The 18022-nt window shown below is 40.4% G+C and overlaps 1 protein-coding gene across 8 annotated transcripts in view; it reads right to left on the bottom strand.

The window, feature by feature from the left end:
• SGMS2 (sphingomyelin synthase 2) overlaps positions 1-18022 on the bottom strand; it is a 78288-nt gene that overhangs the window by 10271 nt on the left and 49995 nt on the right. For 5 of the 8 annotated variants that reach the window (XM_032461293.1, XM_032461328.1, XM_032461287.1 and 2 more), the window contains exons 3-5: positions 9408-10108; positions 5934-6051; positions 601-754 (exon numbers count right to left, since the gene is read on the bottom strand). In XM_032461293.1, the coding sequence (XP_032317184.1) occupies positions 601-754; positions 5934-6051; positions 9408-9862 (727 nt within the window). In that variant the 5' untranslated portion in view covers positions 9863-10108. Of the gene's footprint in view, positions 1-600; positions 755-5933; positions 6052-9407; positions 10109-13842; positions 13944-18022 lie in introns of all 8 variants that reach the window. The other 3 variants (XM_032461300.1, XM_032461308.1, XM_032461323.1) reach the window with 1 other exon arrangement.

The following is an 18022-nucleotide window of genomic DNA, read 5'->3' as shown; positions in this document are numbered from 1 at the left end:
ACAAAAACAGCCAGGATACACAGCAATTTTGCGTAATGGAAATTAAGTATGTAAACATGGAAAGATACTTCACAGTCTCATCTCCATGTTGCTTTTCAAGAAGAAAACGGTCAGTATTGGCAAAATGTTCCATGAAGATGCCTATTAAAGCATAGAAGGTACTGGAAAATGAGGAAATCACAATAAAGTGGGACAAGGAAACATTTTAAACATTTTGGGGGGGGAACATTAACTGAAGTACTTGGAATGGACGTTCCATAGAAAGGACGTTTCATTCAAAAGTCATTTCCATTTGACTCTGGAACACGCTGATTCTTTTTACAATAAACTTAACAACTGTTCTTCTCAGTTCCAACATTAAAATGGCTTTTCATACCTTCAGAAGTACTAACGGAGGAGGGAGGCATTTTGGAGGCATGCTAAATGTTAGCCAGAAGCCAGGGGAAGTCTTAAGCATGATTAACACACACACACACACACACACACACACACACACACACACACACACACACTTTCATAGCTATCAATTCCAACAGAATAAGGACCTAGGGATCCCACCCACGTCAGCCATCAATACAGCAAGAATGAGTTACTACTTACATTCCTTGATGAACAAGTAAGTAAGCGTCAGCATAACTGTGTGACCACTGAAAAGGAAATCTCCGCACAGGATATGCGATCCAGTTATGGACAACCCACCACCAGATATCAACCGGAGAATCCGCTGTACTTTGGCCTGAGAGTCTCCATTGAGCTGAATGACACAAGAAGGTCAGGAAGAAAATTTACAATCTGACAAAATCACGTTTCAGCCTACTTTGTGTGATATTTAGAAAGGTCGCCAGTTTGTGATTTTTTTTTTTACTTAAAAAGTCAGAGAATGCAAGAGAGGAAGCTCCTCAAACTGAGTTTTACTCATTGTATTGGCCAGTTTTTAGTGACATGTTTTAAATTATTCAATATGCTACTAATAATACATTTTGGTGGTGGTGTGTCCTTGGGCAAAGCTTTTAAAAATATTAATAACCAATGACTTCACTACAGTTATGCACTAAAAAATCAAAGCTCCTTTCTTTCCTCTTTGCAGAGGGAAGTCAGGGTTTTGGATAGTTATTATTTGATTCGGCTGCACTCCACATTACTAATATTCTACCGTGGGTTCAGACCCTGTGTTAAGTGGGCAGCCTAACATGTGCATATTGCCACATTAACATCTGATCAACACACTGACAGTTAAAAAGAGGAGTTGCAATACATTAAATAATTTAAATAGGTTTGAAAGTGATGGATTAGGGACGTACCGGCAGCTTTAAAATGAGTAGCTTTGATCAGGAGAAACATCTCCCAAAGCAATAACCTGTGTGCTGTGGGAAGGGGGTGAGGACAGAGCTCCCTTCCTTGCGCAAAGGTGGAGAAGCCCCAGGAAGCCATCAAGAGGGATGGGCAACCAGGATGGGCTAGGGAGGGCGTGTAAGGCAAAGGTCAAAAGCCTATATTCCATTAAAATGTGAGTTCACAGGAAGGAGTCGTGGACTGAGTTGCAATACTTGGAAAACTGGAATACTGAAACATTGAGGGGCCAGATGCAGGCTTCCAGATCAGTCTGTACCAAGTGAATAGGTTTAGAAAATCAAGAGTGATACTCAGAAATAAAATGGAGTAAGAGTACACACGAGAAGAGAAATCTAGAAAGCCCATTATTTACTGTTCATTTGGGACCTGGGGGGATAGTTGCAGGATATACTGCCTTTCATACTCAACTATGACCTTCTGGGCAACTGGCGCCTGCAGCACGGCCAGGCCAGCCGCAGTTGGTGGTGAAGACGGGCAGTGTCTTGTCCAGGGGGACGTGTAGTGGCGGAGGAGGGTAAGATGTGTACAGATGGGTGAGAAGACAGCCTAGGGGCAGACAAATGAAGTCAGCCTCCAAAGCAGATGGAAAACCATCCTATCAAGTACAACAGGAATTGGGGCAGGATTCCTTGCCTAAAATTTCCCTGATTTAAAAAAAAACAAAAAACAATAAAACCCTCATGGATCTGGAATTTCTTTCTGGTATTCAGGTGACCCTTGTAAAAGGGCAAACACACCACGATTGGTTGCTGGTGGAGAATAAGGTGCTGCAACAGAAAATGCCGTGCAACTGAATTAGAGGGCTGAGGGAGAAGCTGGAGGTTTCAAAGAAACGTAACCTTCTTCAAAAGTTGGCGGAGACCAACCCTGGTGGCAAAACCAAGAATCAGGTGAGCCGGCCTTGAAAAGCCAGGATCTAGAAGGCAGCAAAGGACTCATACCCAAGGAAGATAAGGGCTGAGGACTGAGCTGCAGGACTCACATAAAGTGCCCCTCAGGAAAGGCAGCCTACAAACCACACAAAATGGGATGTGCACTTGATGCGGACAATAGCATGCACAGATCAGCCACAGACCTTTGGGAATTTCTCGTCATGGGTTGGTACAAACAACTGTCAACACTGAGATCAAATAAAAAGGTACATATACTCCCTCTGACCATTGTGTTCCCAGTTTAAGAGGACACATTATTCTTCATTTCAAAACCATAATAATGTTTTTTATCCACTCACCCATTCCCAACTCAACACTCAAATTTTCTAAGGGCAGAAACACTTAAACCCCTTTTATCTGGGGTTAGATGAATCCAAAGGCATAAACCAACCAGGAGCTAAAACGCTGCTACACATTCTCTTCTCCCCTCTTCCTCTCAGCAGTGATGGCGTATGGAGATTTCTGATAGCATGATTCAATGTGACTTCACAGAACAGAGCGAGGTCTTCTTGCTCCTTCTCTACTTTCTCAGCCCTTCACTCCTCACTTCTGTCACTGCTATCTTACGATGTCAGATCATGCTCAGCATAAACGCTAAACAAAACTTTAAGAAAAGAAATTAAAGAAGAGGGTGGAGGGCAAACTGGGGAAGAGAGGATAACAGTGAGAGAGGTGGGATTAATGGATTTTTTTTCTAGTTCTGTTCTATTTCATCAAGCCCCCATCACACATCACTTAAGACTCGTTCCTCTTTTTTAAATGGTGCAGTAACTTTATCATTTTTTAAAATACTGAATTTTTTTTTCAGTTGAGGAACGAGAGATTGAACCCAGGACCCTGTGCATGCTAATAAGCATGTGCTATTACCCTCCCGCCCCTAGCTATGCCCTCCTTTTTCAGACCCATTCCATGCTATGCCTGGATGTAGAATTGAAGATGTAGAAAACTAAGAGAAGCAGCATAAGTCAGAACAGCCAAAGCAGACAGGGTTCAGTGTTCAAGGGTTCTTCAAACTGTGACCTCCACACACCACTTCCCACAAAAATAAATCAGGTACAAGAGAGCCCAACTTGGCTGCTGCCAAACCAGAAACCTTACCCTCCACACCACCCCTTCAATTTAGAAGAGAAGACCTTTGGACACCTATGGCTAGGATGAGAGGGGCACTTTCTCCGGGAAAGGAATGTAGCTATGCTGGCCCAACGTTCCTGTGGCAAAATGGATTTGAAAAGCTAAATCACTTCATGTGAGTCCTAATAACTAGGTCAACATTTATCTAAACACAATTTTTAGAACACAAATTTTGTGACTACAAACCAAAGCTTGGGTTGGTAGGTTGAAGCCAATTGTAAGCAAAGGACTTAAAGTAAACCAGAGGCTAGAGGAGGGGGAAACTGACAGCAGAGGATTTCACCCAGAGCCTATCACTGCGGGGGCTTTTATGATCACATCCAGCGAGTGACAAGTGGTATCAGGCATCAATGACTAGGTCAGACACCTTCCGACAGCAAGAGGTTCCAGCATACACGGGTCTGCCATTGCTCTTGGTCACTGAGGACATTCTACAGTGTCAGCAGCAAAGGAGACAGGTAGATGATCTAATGGCTTTGTAACCACAAAAAAATCTAAAGAGCACTCAAAGCCCCTGGCAGAACCACACTGAAAATGCAGCTCAGACTCCTGTTCTAGCGCACCACGTCATCTAAGCCAAGCAAAGTGATTTGTGTTTGTTTTACTGAACCGCAGTCCAGGCACTGATAGCTGGAGGATGCTTCGGGGAGAGGTCTTAGGTCTCGACAACTGAACACGGGTGCTGATTAGCGAGGATGGTCCCAGAGCGCCCGTGATGAGTATCTGTAGCCTGGTTATTCAGCAGGACATTTACTCATGTGGCCTCTGAAAATTGCAACTTTTCTACAGAAGATAATCTTTAATTTTCTTTCTTTCTGTAATCATAGCAATTCATCCCTGCAAACGTCACCCATTACTAGGGGGGGTTTGCCTTCTTTTCTGTGGCCATTTCTTCAAAGCCCATTGTAATAACCCCTTAAGAGTTGTCTATTATACTTCTGAACTTCTCTCGTGCCTTAAATTAGTTTCACTAAAAACCAGCCAGTGTTTAAATTCAATACGTACACTGTTTTAATTACAGACACTCTCTGCTTTGATGGCTTTGGAAAAACACAGCTTCTCCAAACCACACCTAAATTTGGTGAAGGAGACTGTTGGCTTCAGAACAACTCTGTTTTTCCTTCCACCTTGGACGTCTGCTTTGTGTTCAGTAAAATATGTTGGACTTCATTCCCTTGTCCAGAAAGCACATGATTTGCAAGTTTCCTTTTTTACAAACCAGGGCACACTGGGGTCGAGATGATTCACAGCTCTCTCGACAAATGACTCTACCTGGAGAAACTACAAATCCTGCTGAAGACAGTTTCAGTATCCATTCTCACGCTCCACCTCAGCAAAAGGCCACGCTATCGCTCCAGTTACTAAAAACTTTGAGGTCATCCTTGACTTCTTTCTCTTAAACCCACATCCAACTTATGAGCACATCCTGTTGGCCCTACCTTCAAGACGTATCCCGAAATCGAACGACTCCTCCTCACTCCCACTGCCACCACCAAGGTTCAAGTTCCTACAATGGGGCATGATGGCCCCAAGGGACCTGTGGCTCCATCACCTCAATGCTCTGCAGCTCTGCGCAGCCACACTGGTCCCCCTGCTCTTCCCTGAACACACTGTGACTAAGCTATTATTTCCTCGTCCTGGAGCTCTCACCCTATCCACGTGGCTCACTCCTTCATCTTGGTTGCCCCAAAGCTTTCTTACTGAAGAAGCTTCTCTGGATGACTCTACAGAATAGCTCCTACTCTCACAGTCCCTCTCACCCTTACTCAGCTTTACTGTTCTTCATCTGACAGCCACCTGACTTATCACCATGTGACAAACTATGATTTACCAGTTGTCATCCTTCAGTAAGAATATCAGCCCTTGGAGGAGGAGAACTTTGTTTTGGTCATTGGTGTTACACAGCGCCTGGTATATAACAGCAGCTTAAAACTTTAGAAATGAGCATGAATGAATGAGTAAGTGAGAAGGCAAAAAGTAAAGAGTCACACAGACATAGAAAACAAACTTATGGTCACCATGGGGGAAAGGGATAAATTGGGAGTTTGAGATTTGCAAATACTATTATATATAAAATAAACATCAAGTATCTTCTGTACAGCACAGGGAACTATGTTTAATATCTTGTAGTAACCTATAATGAAAAGAATATGCAAACAAATATGTGTGTATATGTATGACTGAAACATTATGCTGCACACCAGAAATTGACATGCTGTAAACTGACTAACTTCAATTAAAAAAATAAAAAAGAAAAATTGAGTGTGTTCAAAAAAAAGTCAAAGACCCAATAGTAACTTCCAGTTAGTAGAAAATGCATTTTTTTATGCACAAAGATATAAATGTTATGAACACATCTTAATTTCTCCTCTCAAAATACAGAAATAAAGAAAACCAGAAAATACGCTGCATTTCCATTAGCACATATGAACGTGCCTAGAAGAATGTCCAACAGAGAGCAAGTGTTCAGTGACTGTTTTCTTAATGTCCTCCACATGGTAGCTCAGAGGGACTTACCTTTGGAGCGCACTGGAAATGCATTCCAGGCACAGGGAGAGTGGTGACGTACATCGTGATACAGCGATACAGGTATAAAGTTCCAATGATAAAAAAGAATCTGCGCCCCACTATTGACCTAAAGGAAGAATAGGGACGAGGAGATACGGGTTTACTGTTTTTTTTTCTCCTAAGGCAATATAAAATAATGCAGAACAAAGAATAATCGCCGTTTTCAAAACCGAAGATTCATATACTGCAATCAACCTAGGTGGGCTGGGCCCCAGAGGAACGAGTCTGTGGGGGTGGGGGAGTTAAAAGTAGACCAAGGGTTCTAGATCACCAGCACTCCTAGCCAGAGAATTCAGTGAACCTCTCTACGCTGTCAGTCAACTCACTGCATTAATAAGCTCTCGCTTGAGAACACAGCAAAGGTGCAAGCGAGCCACAGTCACAGAGGAATTAACTAATGCGCTAAGGTGGTGCTACATAATTGGGCACACAGGGAAACGGGACAACTGGCTTAACCTCAGTTATATAAGCAAGGTGTATTTGGGAATCCATCCAAAAATATTCTGACAACTTGGGCATGAACTATTTTGTCTATGACTACATAGATTTTCAGAGAATGACATTCTGAAGTTCAGTGTGTCCTCATGCATTTAAGGACATTTAAAAGTGAGGCTGTAAACTGATTAGTTTACCCTTACTTTATTTGATCTTGATTAAAAGGGCAAAAAACCCCCAAAAAACCCCACAAGTCCCTTCTCACTTTCTATGTTCTGGTGGAGACAGCTGTCTTGACTAACATGAGTCCTTGTCCTTCACCAGTGAGCCCTCACTCTAAGGCAGTGGCTCCCAGAGCTGGCTTTGAGCACACAGGCCTCCAAAGGGAATGGTGGAGTGGACGTCATGGGTACCTGAAGGGGCATCAGGAGTGCTGAGTGTCCTCACTTCCAGGCAAAGATGGCAACTCCCTTTCTGTTGTGTAGTTGTAGGTGGGTCTATAAACTCCGGGCTCTGGGGATTAAGAGATGGGTGGGATCCACAAAGCCCCTAGAATTATTAGTTGTAACTTCCCTAGTACATAAGATATACTTATTCTAGATCTCCCATTTTCAGGGCTCTCAGACTTCCAAAACTAGTACTGATCAAAAACCTCTGGAAAAACAGACAGATTCAGGCATGTTGCATATTTTTAAGTTTTCTCCAAGACGGTGGTCTGCCATGGATCAAGGTCTAATTCAGGTTAACTGCTAGGACTCCTAATTTAAAGAATTATGTACAAATATAATTTTAGCTGCCTGCTGGTCGCCAGGAGCTATTTTAAGGATATTTCAGGGTTTCTGGGGTCAAAATATAGACAGAAACACCACCGTGACTAGTTGAAAGTATTTACTTATTGCAAGGCATTTCTTTCAAAGGCTTGCTATTCTAGCTCTGCCTTTCCCAGTACTGAAGAGTTACAAGTGATAAAATATTGCTGAGCGTTTCTATTTGGTTAAGTGAAAAACTATTCACCCTTTGATTCAACCCCAGGTTCGAAAAGAGTGCTGAATTATTGTGCCCCATAGGGTGAAGTAATAGCAGGAATTATTATGAGTCGATTAGACTCATCCTGGTATTCAGAGCTGAGCTGTACTCAGAAATAAAAATTAACCTAGAGGTGAAACATGTACTCTGCAGCCTTATTTAGAGAAGGAACTGCTGCCAATGATTTTTCCCCCATAGCATTTCTTACTCAGCTGGAGTGTTCAAAAGAGTATAAAATTTACTCCACTAGTTACTAAAATATAAGATCCAATTCTACCTGAAATGTAAAAAGGAAAATTAATGTGATTTCCCCAGCAAGTTTCTGATGATGGTTGTGACCAAAACAGTGGTTACCATTAAAATGTGTGGCTGGCCTGTGTGACCACAGGTTTTGACATGGTAAAACCTAAAGTGGTAATGGAGCGGCAGTTAACAGCAATTATCTAGGTGAAGATGCAAATAAATTGAAGTTGTGCTTCATTTAGGATAGAAGTCAGCTACTTACTGGACCCTGGAAAACTTCTCTTTTCACACATATGTGAATAAAACTTTGCTCTAAAATAAAGGGGGAAGCAAGTATCTTTGGCCCAAGCAGTCTCTCTTGTAGTCAGTGCCAAATCTAGACACTAACAAGAAAAATGCTAACATTCAACAAATAACATTATTGGCTTTTATCACAAAGCATGGCATAACTAACAACTTCAGCAGCAAAAAGTTCTTCTCCTAAGCAAAAGACAACCGATAGCCAGGTCTTTTACTTATACATATCAGGGAAACGTTAAGAGAGGTATTTTAAAGAAAATGCTTAGGAATGACTTCAGTTTGTGGAATAACTTTTCAAAATGGCAAACTCTTAAGCAAAGACAGAGTGAATTCTTCTGATCTCAAAGCACCAATTGAAAGAAAAATACAGCATAAATTCCCTCTTTAAAAAATGATCTTTGTGGTATTAATACTGAAATCCTATTTGATTTTGAATTGTATCGACTATGTTAGCATACGTTACATTTTCAAAAGCCTCAGTTTATGGGCAATGCTTTGATCAAACTTGTATCTTAGTGATTTAATCACCAGAATCTTAGAAGAGACCATCTGAATGACAGCTGAGAAGAAAAGGGGGTGCTGAGGGGTCTTGCTTTTTATGGACTCACAGTCAGAATTCGCAAGGAAACAACCAACAAATGCAGAGCCGTGTCCTATTTTTAGGTGTCTTCATAGTAAAAGTACCTGGCTTACTACTTCCTGGTTCCTGCTATTCTAAAACGGGAAGACTGAAACCAGTGAACTAAAGGCTCCTTTGTGACGGTGTGGGGAGAGTAGAAGGCGTGTTTACTTTAGAAATCTAAAACCCAAACCACACAGACCCAGCTCTAAATGCAGTTTGTTAAACAAACTCTTGTGATTGGATTATCAATAGGCAAAAGGAAAAGAAATGCAAAGTTTGAGCACTCTTGCAAAGGAGCAAACCTCAAAGCCTGCTATTGACTATAGACCGATAAGAGTCATCACATTATGAGCAATGGAGAAAAAAGCTTCCCAGCCCACTCCTTTCCCCACCTGTCAAGAGCCTGAAATAACACAAGCATGATGAAGTGAATCTTCGTCCTTTCCAAGCCTCCTGATTTATCAGGCAAATACCATAGTGCCAAGCTGCTTGAAATCAGAACGGCACCTTAAATTTACAGGCTCTGAATCATCTACCACAGTATGTCTGTACTTTCGTACATGGTCCCACTTTCATACAGCTGCTTGATAAGTGCTTACTGAATAATGACTGGATTTATTCAATGCTGTAGCTCTTTCTATTGCTTCCTTCCATCAAATGCCAGGATAAGACTGAATTTATCAGATAAAACCAAGAAAGAGAATTTCAATTACACATCTGCTCACTTAAATATAAACTAATAGCAAACTGCTCCCACCCCCACCAAAAAACCCCAGAACATGTTCGACCTTACTTACTTGTATCTCAGAAACAGCCACTGCGTGATCCATAATCCAACTAATATAATCCCATTTATTTCTGATACAGAAAATGCCCATTTCACCCGATCTATGTAATCAAAAAACTTGTCTGGGAGTGGAGGGCTGAGCTCCTTGGGAGGAACCCTCTCGTGCACAACCGTGATCATGACAGTTGTCAAGACGAGGTTGAAAAGAGCGTACACAAAGGCGATGCCCGTTTTCCACCACTCGAGGGGAAATTTGTTCCTGGACTCAGTGGGCATAGCAATCTGGATATAGTCTGGGTACTTTTTGGTGCCCTTCCGCAACCCGTTGGATAAGCTCTTAGGTTTACCATTGCCATTTTTGTTTTCTTCTTCAGCAGGCTCAGCAGGTCGTGTGTAAGTGCTTGTGGGATCGCTGGTCTGATTTTCCATGTGTTCTTCAAGCTTTGCAGTCTCTATGACATCCATTGTCCCCCAGTCTTCAGATCAAAAAGGAGATGGTAAAGTTCTTGTTCTCTGTGGAAACTCAACTTTTCTTAATCCTTCTATTTCCAAGATCAACATGGACTCTTACAAGGGATTCTGTTTCCTAGGACAAGACATGGAAGGTGGCCATCTGGCTATTGTTCCTCCCGTGTGGCCACCTGCTGTACATTCACCACTTTCAGGAAAGGAAGCCAATTTTCTTTCCCCCCAAAGATGTTACTATCCCACCTGTAAAAACAAAACAGAACTATGTTCAGAAATTGTGCCTGTCCAAACTGTCCACTATCCAAAACAAAAACATTATCAAAATAAGAAAACAAATACCAAAGCCATTTGCTTTATAAATATATCATCAGAACATAGTTCAAGCTGCAGGGATGGAGTTTATTTATAAAACATTAAACTGTTTTATCTCGGAGTTCTTCTCTTTTGGAGCTGATGTCAGTGTAAATGGGAACATTTTAATAATCAATTCCTTTGAAATTTCTTTAAATAAAAGTCAGGACCCCACATTGCAAGCACTTCCTCAGACACTAGCACTTGTTACTACCTGTGAAGTCACAATAAGCGAGAACCTCCCCAGAGTTCACATCGTCCCTCCCCAAGCCTGCACCTCTTCTACGAACCTTAAAGAATAAAAACTGTGATGAGTTGTTTACAGACACTAAGTCATTGTTATTCTCCACATTTGTCGAAATGGTCAACTTTCTATTTTCTTATTAAAAACTAAGATCTTTTTTTAAGTGACCACTTTTCACAACACATTCAAGAACTACACGTTCAAGATACTTCAAAAGGCACTACTACCTCTATTTATCCCTTTATATTCAGGGATGCAGACCATACACAAGAAAAACCGATGGCCTTCGAGATAACACTGTGAAGAAGATCCACGAAGCCTTTGCTATGGATTTAGGGAGCAAATTCTACTTGTAACTGGAAGGATAAAATAAAACTTACTACAACTAATACAATAAATTAGTAACTAACAACATTTTGATGAGGTCACCACAGTGTCTACAGAACAACAGAAACGGGCACCCAGAGGGCCAGCTCCAGGCACTTACCCGTCACGACACCAGTGATGAAAGGTGCTCTCCGCTGAGGCTCCACAGGCTCCAAAGAGCCACGACGTCTCCACAACACAGAGCACCAGCGCCACCCCTTTTATACGCGCTAGCCACACGGCCCAGCTGTTCTCAATTTAGGAAAGCCGCATTTTAGTCATGCCCCAGAACCCAGCCACCTGAAGGGGTTTTCCAACCTCGTAATTAGTCCCCACCCAGAGTTCACTGCACAAGTTAAGCACAATCCTTTGCATCTTAAAGAACTCCCTTTCAGGGGAACTTCAGGAAAGGAAAATAGGGAGGAATAAAAACTCAAAGTGGTGACAGCTAAGCCTCTATTTAACGATGAAGAGGGGGAAAGAAAAGTTAAAATGGCACAGTCAGTATGTACAGGCAGTATTTGGTGACAGTTGTGGATGGCAAAGAGCTCAACCACAAGTGTTTATTGTGGACCCAAATGTCCAGGCGCTGAGGTACATGTAGGGGCAATTTAATGGAGTTTAAAAGAAAAAAAATCAACCTGAACATTCACCCACAGAGTTTGCAGTCTAACTGAAGAGACAGAACTAAAATGACAAAACTTTGGAGAAGACTGACTGGCATATTGTAAAAGGAAGAAGGATGAGGTGGTCACCAGACTACAATGTAGCTTTAGCTGGATCCCTGCTCCCCTGACCAGGTGTGTCTGCAGAGAGCGGACAGCTCAAACTGTCATACTGGCATGGAAGAGCAAAGCTATATAGACCCCTGTTCCTGCTATTGAATACTTTCTCTCCCCAGAATCAAGTGGGTACTGAAGTGAAAGCAAGAGGAAAGTTATCCTGGCAGAGAAACAGAGGGTCCCTGGAGGATGAGGACCGCTGAAGAGGTATTACTGAAAATTTCAGACATCTCACCTTTCTCTTGTCCCCGTGAAAAGCCCCCAGGTGCTAACACATTAGAGCAGGGTGAGAAAGGACCAGTGCCCCTCTCTGTAAAACAGGGCTGACAGAGATGCCCTGCAGTCGCCTGGCACAATGCTGGAGGAAGAGTAAGTATAATTAAGAGGTGCCTCAGTAAGATACCTTCAAAACCAACCCTCAGCGCCATGGATTACTACTTCTAATGGAGGTTCCCAGCGCTAACTCAGCCACTGCCTGTCTCTTTTTTTACCAACTTCAGGCTACACCACTCATAGCATCGTGCCAAACTGTCATCCAAATTCCCTCCAGCTTTACTACTCCACATTTGCTGCGAGCCTGGTACTAGTATGTGAAAGAAACGTGATTTTGAGACTGAGGTCTACCAGCGGACATACAGATGACCTTTATAAGGTAGCTACCTAGTTCTAGAATGTAGAATGTAGAACAGAAGAAAAGAGTTACTTTTTTTTTTTTTTTAAGAGGAAGCATTCAGCCCCCCACCTCCTGGGACAACCGGGAGAATGACTGAAATAATTAATCGTGAGGAGCGCTGAGCTCCTGGGAGTAAGAGCACTCTGAGAGTGCAAAGCCCATTTATCGTCATTAGTGTCGGGACTGATACTTTCCTTGGGGTTTCATTAAGAAGATTAAATATACCAAGCACCTTCATCACGTGTCAACCAAACTTGGGACGCAATGTCTGTCATCAAGATGATGATTACAACACACTCATTCCTATGGTGATACTTTCCTACCAGTAAGTATCTGGAAAGTGACAAAAGCCACAGTAGTTCCTCTTGATGGATGGCAACCCCATTAGATCATCTGTTTAGGGTACTACACCAGGGGACAAAGCAGATGAAAAGCTTTCCAAGTCCTCTTACAATTGCAAAACACTGGAAGTTAGTCTCGAAAATATTTTAGAACTTTAACATCTCTATAGACTAATCCCCCTTTTAAAGGCAAGTGAAAAACTCTGAAACTTTTAATACAGTGTTTGCTAGGTCTCTTTCCTTTTTTTTTTTTTTTTAAGAACTAAGTATGATTTACTCCAGAAATGCAAGGAAGGTTTCAAATTAGAAAATAACTGTAATCAAATACAAACAGATGTAAAAAGAAAAGATATGATTGTCTTGAGTGAGGTCAAAGGGACATTTGATAAAACTCAGTACCCATTTGATTTTGGGGAGAGAAATTGTCAACAATAGGAACAGAAATATAGGGCTATGCTCTTTCAATGCCATATCACAATTTTAGCTGTGTAAGATGTGTTCTGATATCTACTGTGAAAAAAATCCTCCATCTTTTCATCCCTAAAGGAACTTCAGAATCTTTCTGTCAAATTACAAGAAAATCCATAATTTTGCGTCTATGTTTTATTTCTATCACCTCTATCATACTATAAAGGGTTCAACCTGAATGTATTAATATACAACATTGGTCATTTTTTCCTAATAATCCCAATAGTATTTTTTCTGTAATTTGGTAGAATGATTCTAAAGTTCATCAGGGAGTAGAAATGAGAGCAGCAGTAGAAGGGTTGTAACAGCAGGTATTAGACTATAGCAGGTAACTAATATTGGTATAATGGTACCCAGTTATTGTGTTTTGGGAATTTATCCCAAAGAAATAAGGATGTATGCAAAGTATCTCCACAAGTATGGTTTTCAACACAGCTATTTATAGGAAAGAATTAGAAATAGCTTAATATCCAACAACAGAGGGATTAAATAAATTACAGCCATCTTAATATTGTAAAATACTGTATTTTGATACAGTAACTACAAAACCGTGAGACAAGTACATTAATAGTACAAAGGCGCAGTAACCGATTTTAAGTAAAACTTAGATCTGAATAGGAGAAGTAGAACCTCAATAATTCATATCTGAGATTATGGTTTATCAAAAATAGGAAAGGGACCACGTGACCGATTCTAGGCTCCAGGAAAAGATGCAAGTGGCCGACTCCCAGGTCTCCCCCAGCAGTTCTGACCTGAGGCTCACAGACAGCATCCTGCAGAGGAGACTCAGCGCAGACATGGGCTCCGGCTGATGGCCTTGGAAATGCTTGGCTTGCTAAATGTCGGTATTGCCCTGGTTGTGCATTTGGAGAGGTTAAGAAGATAAGATGTATTAAATGTGTAAACATAGTTTAAAAATTAAGGAAACTTATCTGAGTTTATATGTGGGTTTTAATCTTTAAAAAGATATAATCGTTGAAAACAGAGGTTAAACATTGATCGAAGAAAATATGTTGCTAACATTTACAAACTGCAAATGATGAATCAAAGAGATTTACACATTATTTAAAGGCTTAAGAAAAACTAGGTCCTGAAACGGAATTGAATATCAATGGAAACAAAAGAGCTGATGAGTTTCTTAACAGACATCAAGGCTTTCTCAGTCCTTAAAAAAGAAAACCCAGTTGACACCAAAAGCCATTAGAAAGTCAAGCTGTAGAATAAAAACAGCCACAATATCATTGTTCTCATTAAATGTTACCTAGGTGCCAGGTACTGTGCCCTGTGTATTATCTAATTAACCCTCGTAACAATGCTTGAAAAGATTTTAAAGAATAGAAACTGACATAAAGTGATATGCCTAAGGTCAGACAGGTAGGAACTGGCAGAGCTTAGATTTGAACCAGGAATTTGACCTGAGGAGCCCCTGTTCTTAATTCCACACCACCATCTCTAGTGCTATTATGTATTAGAGGCCAGCAGAGAAAAAGCAGTGAAAAAGCAGGTCAGCAGTGAAGAAGATAAAGGGACAAATTCTCTTTTAAAAAGAGAGATACATATTTTAAATCTTCATAATTTTGCAAATGTATAAACTTAGGGAAAAAAATCAATATATAATTCTCTCGTGGTGGGGAGAACAGGGAAAGAGCCTGTTAAGTATTTCCTTGTTCCCCATATCTGCCATTTAATTATAGTTATTGTAATTAATAAACCACCATATTAAATTTATAATATAAGTATATTGAAATGTTAACAGGATCCAGTTTAGTTAAGGAATTTCATGTCTATAAAAGTTTTTTTTAGAGACCAAGACATCTGAGCTTTTCTTTATTAACAGTCTTAGAGCTCAACTTACTTGTAAAAATCTTCCTACCTAAAATGGATAGGCATTAGGATGCTTACAGAAACAAGGGTGCCTTGTGAGTCATGGCATTCTATTTCAGAAACACCCATAAAATTTGTTAAATATTTTTACTAAGACTTTTTGAAAACTGAAAAGAAGATCCACTGTTTACTAAAAAATTATCATGCATATTTGTGAAATACTTTCCCAACAAAAGTAACATGGAAAAGAGTCCTTGCCAGACCACCATAGGTCCCACATCTGGCCCTAGGCCCCACAGCTGTATAAGTATGAGAGATTTAAATTAGGGAAATGGGTGGGTTGTAAGTTAGCTTTGTGACACTACTCTGAGAATGAACGGGGGGAAAATTTTTTTTTCTTTTATTTAAAAGATAGAATTGAAAAAGCAGCTACCAGTAACTAATCCTGAACTTTGGCTGAGAGACGCTTGGGTAGAGAACAGATGTTTTGATTTCTGGTACTAACTTACTATCCCATGCTGAGGCAGACTGGACAACTTTAGTTCCATATCCAGTTGTCATAAGAGAAAGACACAGTCTATCAACAGTGGTTGCCGGTGGGAATGGAGAGTGACTGCAAATAAACTAAAGTTTCTTTCTGGGGTGATGGAAATGTTCTAAAAGTAGACCAGGATGATGGTTGCACAATTCTGTAAATTTATTAAAAACCACTTAACTATCCTTAAAACACCTGAATTTTATAGGATGTAAGTTGTAACTCCATTAAGCTTTTTTTTTTTTTAAGGCTATAGTCCATCAAGAGACATAGTTTCTAAAGAATTAGAAAACCAAGAACTAACCCATGTTCTGTTATTACATCCCAGGCTCACTTATCCCTTTAAAGTGTTGTACTTACTAGCTGAGCACTTCTTTAGGAGTGATTCTGAAATAACACACATGTTTAAGTTTTCTACAGACAGGATCAAGAACCAGCCAATAAAATGCAAACTGTTTAACAAAATTTGTGTAAACTGTGCTCCAAAAATAAACTTGTAACTAAATAATATGAAGTGACAAAAAACAGATGAATTTTGTAATAGAATTCATCAAAATTTACTACAAGTTGGATTATGAGGGGAAAAGGATGGTCTGTTTTCTTTCTCACTAAAAAAAAAAAAAATTTGATCGCTTTAACTGGTGAAGCAGACAATTCAGTACTTGTTGAACTGAATACTTACTTACACAGAGCAAATATTAGCTGTGCAAATATGAAAACAATAAATTGTGTGACTGGGAGTATTTCACAGGAAAAGATAATCTGCAGTCCATAGGGCCGCCTGAGAGGGTGGAATAGCGCTCAGCCTGTATCCACTGTTTCTGACTTAACTGTTTGATAGAATAAAGCACTGTTACTAAAATTTGATGTGCAAAATGTTTCACAGGGTGTTTTCAATGTTGGCTTCTATTTCCTAACTGTTCTTCCTTTTGATTGGTGGCTGTAGAATTCAGATCTGATTCCAGTATATTTTGGAAGGTAAAAACTGCAGCCCCGGGGTCAAAGGACAAAAGCTTTTCCAGCAGGAGGAGAGGAATCTTAAAGAGGAAAGGAGTCACAGGGAAAGACAAGGTAACGATCCCTGGTGCGATGTGGAACGTGTGGTAAGGGGAATGGATGAACAAGTGAGTAAATACATGAATGAGTCGGTTGATGGATAGACTAGATAAGAAGACAGACAGACAGACAGATGGGACCCTGAAGATAGGGACTCTAAAAATGGAAGAGGGCTGTAAAACAAGGTCAAAGATGAGGGAATATTTAAAACAATTCTTTATATTTCTTTGGGATATATTCTACATCAGAGGTTCTCAGAGTTATGGAGTAGAGCGGGGGAACATCACGCACTTTTCCTCAGATACTGGGTTACACTCCCCCCAAACCCCTTTCCCCACCTCCATTCCTGATACATCTAGCAGCTTAGAGAATTTCTGGAGGGTGGAGGTGGCTGGGCTTTCCTGGTGGCTCCCTCCTCCTTCATCTAGGTGTTTTCAGCATTGAGAGGAAAGAACAAGACTGGATTTTTCTCCTTCCTGCTCCTTTATGAATTTACAGCCAGGGAAGTATGATAAACCTGTGACCTCAGAGAAAAAGGTGTTTGTGTTAAAAGGCTTATTTCTACTTTAGCAGGCGAGCAAAAGAAGTCCCCGATAATTCAAACAGACATTTGTACTTTTAACGACCTGAACTGTAATTCTGTTAATTCACGAGAAGCCCTGCAGGACAGGTGTTTGGTCACAGAATCATCCAGCATTAAGTGGCACGAACTGCTCCGTGTTTAATGGTCAAACAAAACCCGCCAGCACCTGTTTAGCAGAAACACCCAGGGGGCTTTATCAGAAAGGTTAAATCTAACAGCCTAACTGAACAACAGTGATAATTATCTGCTTCTCCATTCCTAGCTTTCCTTATATACCCTAAAGATTTATATACCTAGAAACTGATTCCCACAGGTTTTAATTCCTTACTCTGTAATAGGAGTCTGCACAGATTACATACTTAAGTGAGAGGTTTCTGAAAACAATAATTTAAAAAATAAAACCCACTCTGTTTAGTAAATTATTAAAAGATATTTAAGTCTGATAGTGGAGCCTACATTTTCTCCTAACAGTGGCTGGTCTAAGAACAAGAGAAAAACAGAAATGGGGTCTAATAGCTTAACATTGTATCTCCAAAGCACACAACATTTTCTAAACTATATTAAAGATCTCATTCTAAGTAAATAAGTAGATTACAAAGTCAACAGTGTTGTTCTTCATCAACAACAAAATGTTTTCTAGATTTGGAAGCATGGTATCTTATTACAGGAAAACCATGAGAAGAAATGAGAAGGAAAAAAGAACTTTTTTAAAATTTAATAATTATTTACTTTAATAAAGCTCCTGTACTACACGCCTTTCAGATTATTTAAAAATACACCGACTGATTTCTCCCTCTACCATATGGTGACCAAACCCTGTGTATATTTTATACAATTTCAAAAGTTTGCATAGAATACTGTAAGCAGGCGACCTTAAAAAACGACATCTTGAAACTCTGCTGTTTACTAGTGCATTAGAAGAGAATATTAACGC

Source organism: Camelus ferus, chromosome 2, assembly GCF_009834535.1.
Source record: "Camelus ferus isolate YT-003-E chromosome 2, BCGSAC_Cfer_1.0, whole genome shotgun sequence".
NCBI classification, from domain to species: domain Eukaryota; kingdom Metazoa; phylum Chordata; class Mammalia; order Artiodactyla; family Camelidae; genus Camelus; species Camelus ferus.
Note: the sequence above shows the minus strand (reverse complement) of the source record. Positions and strands in the feature narration are given on the sequence as shown.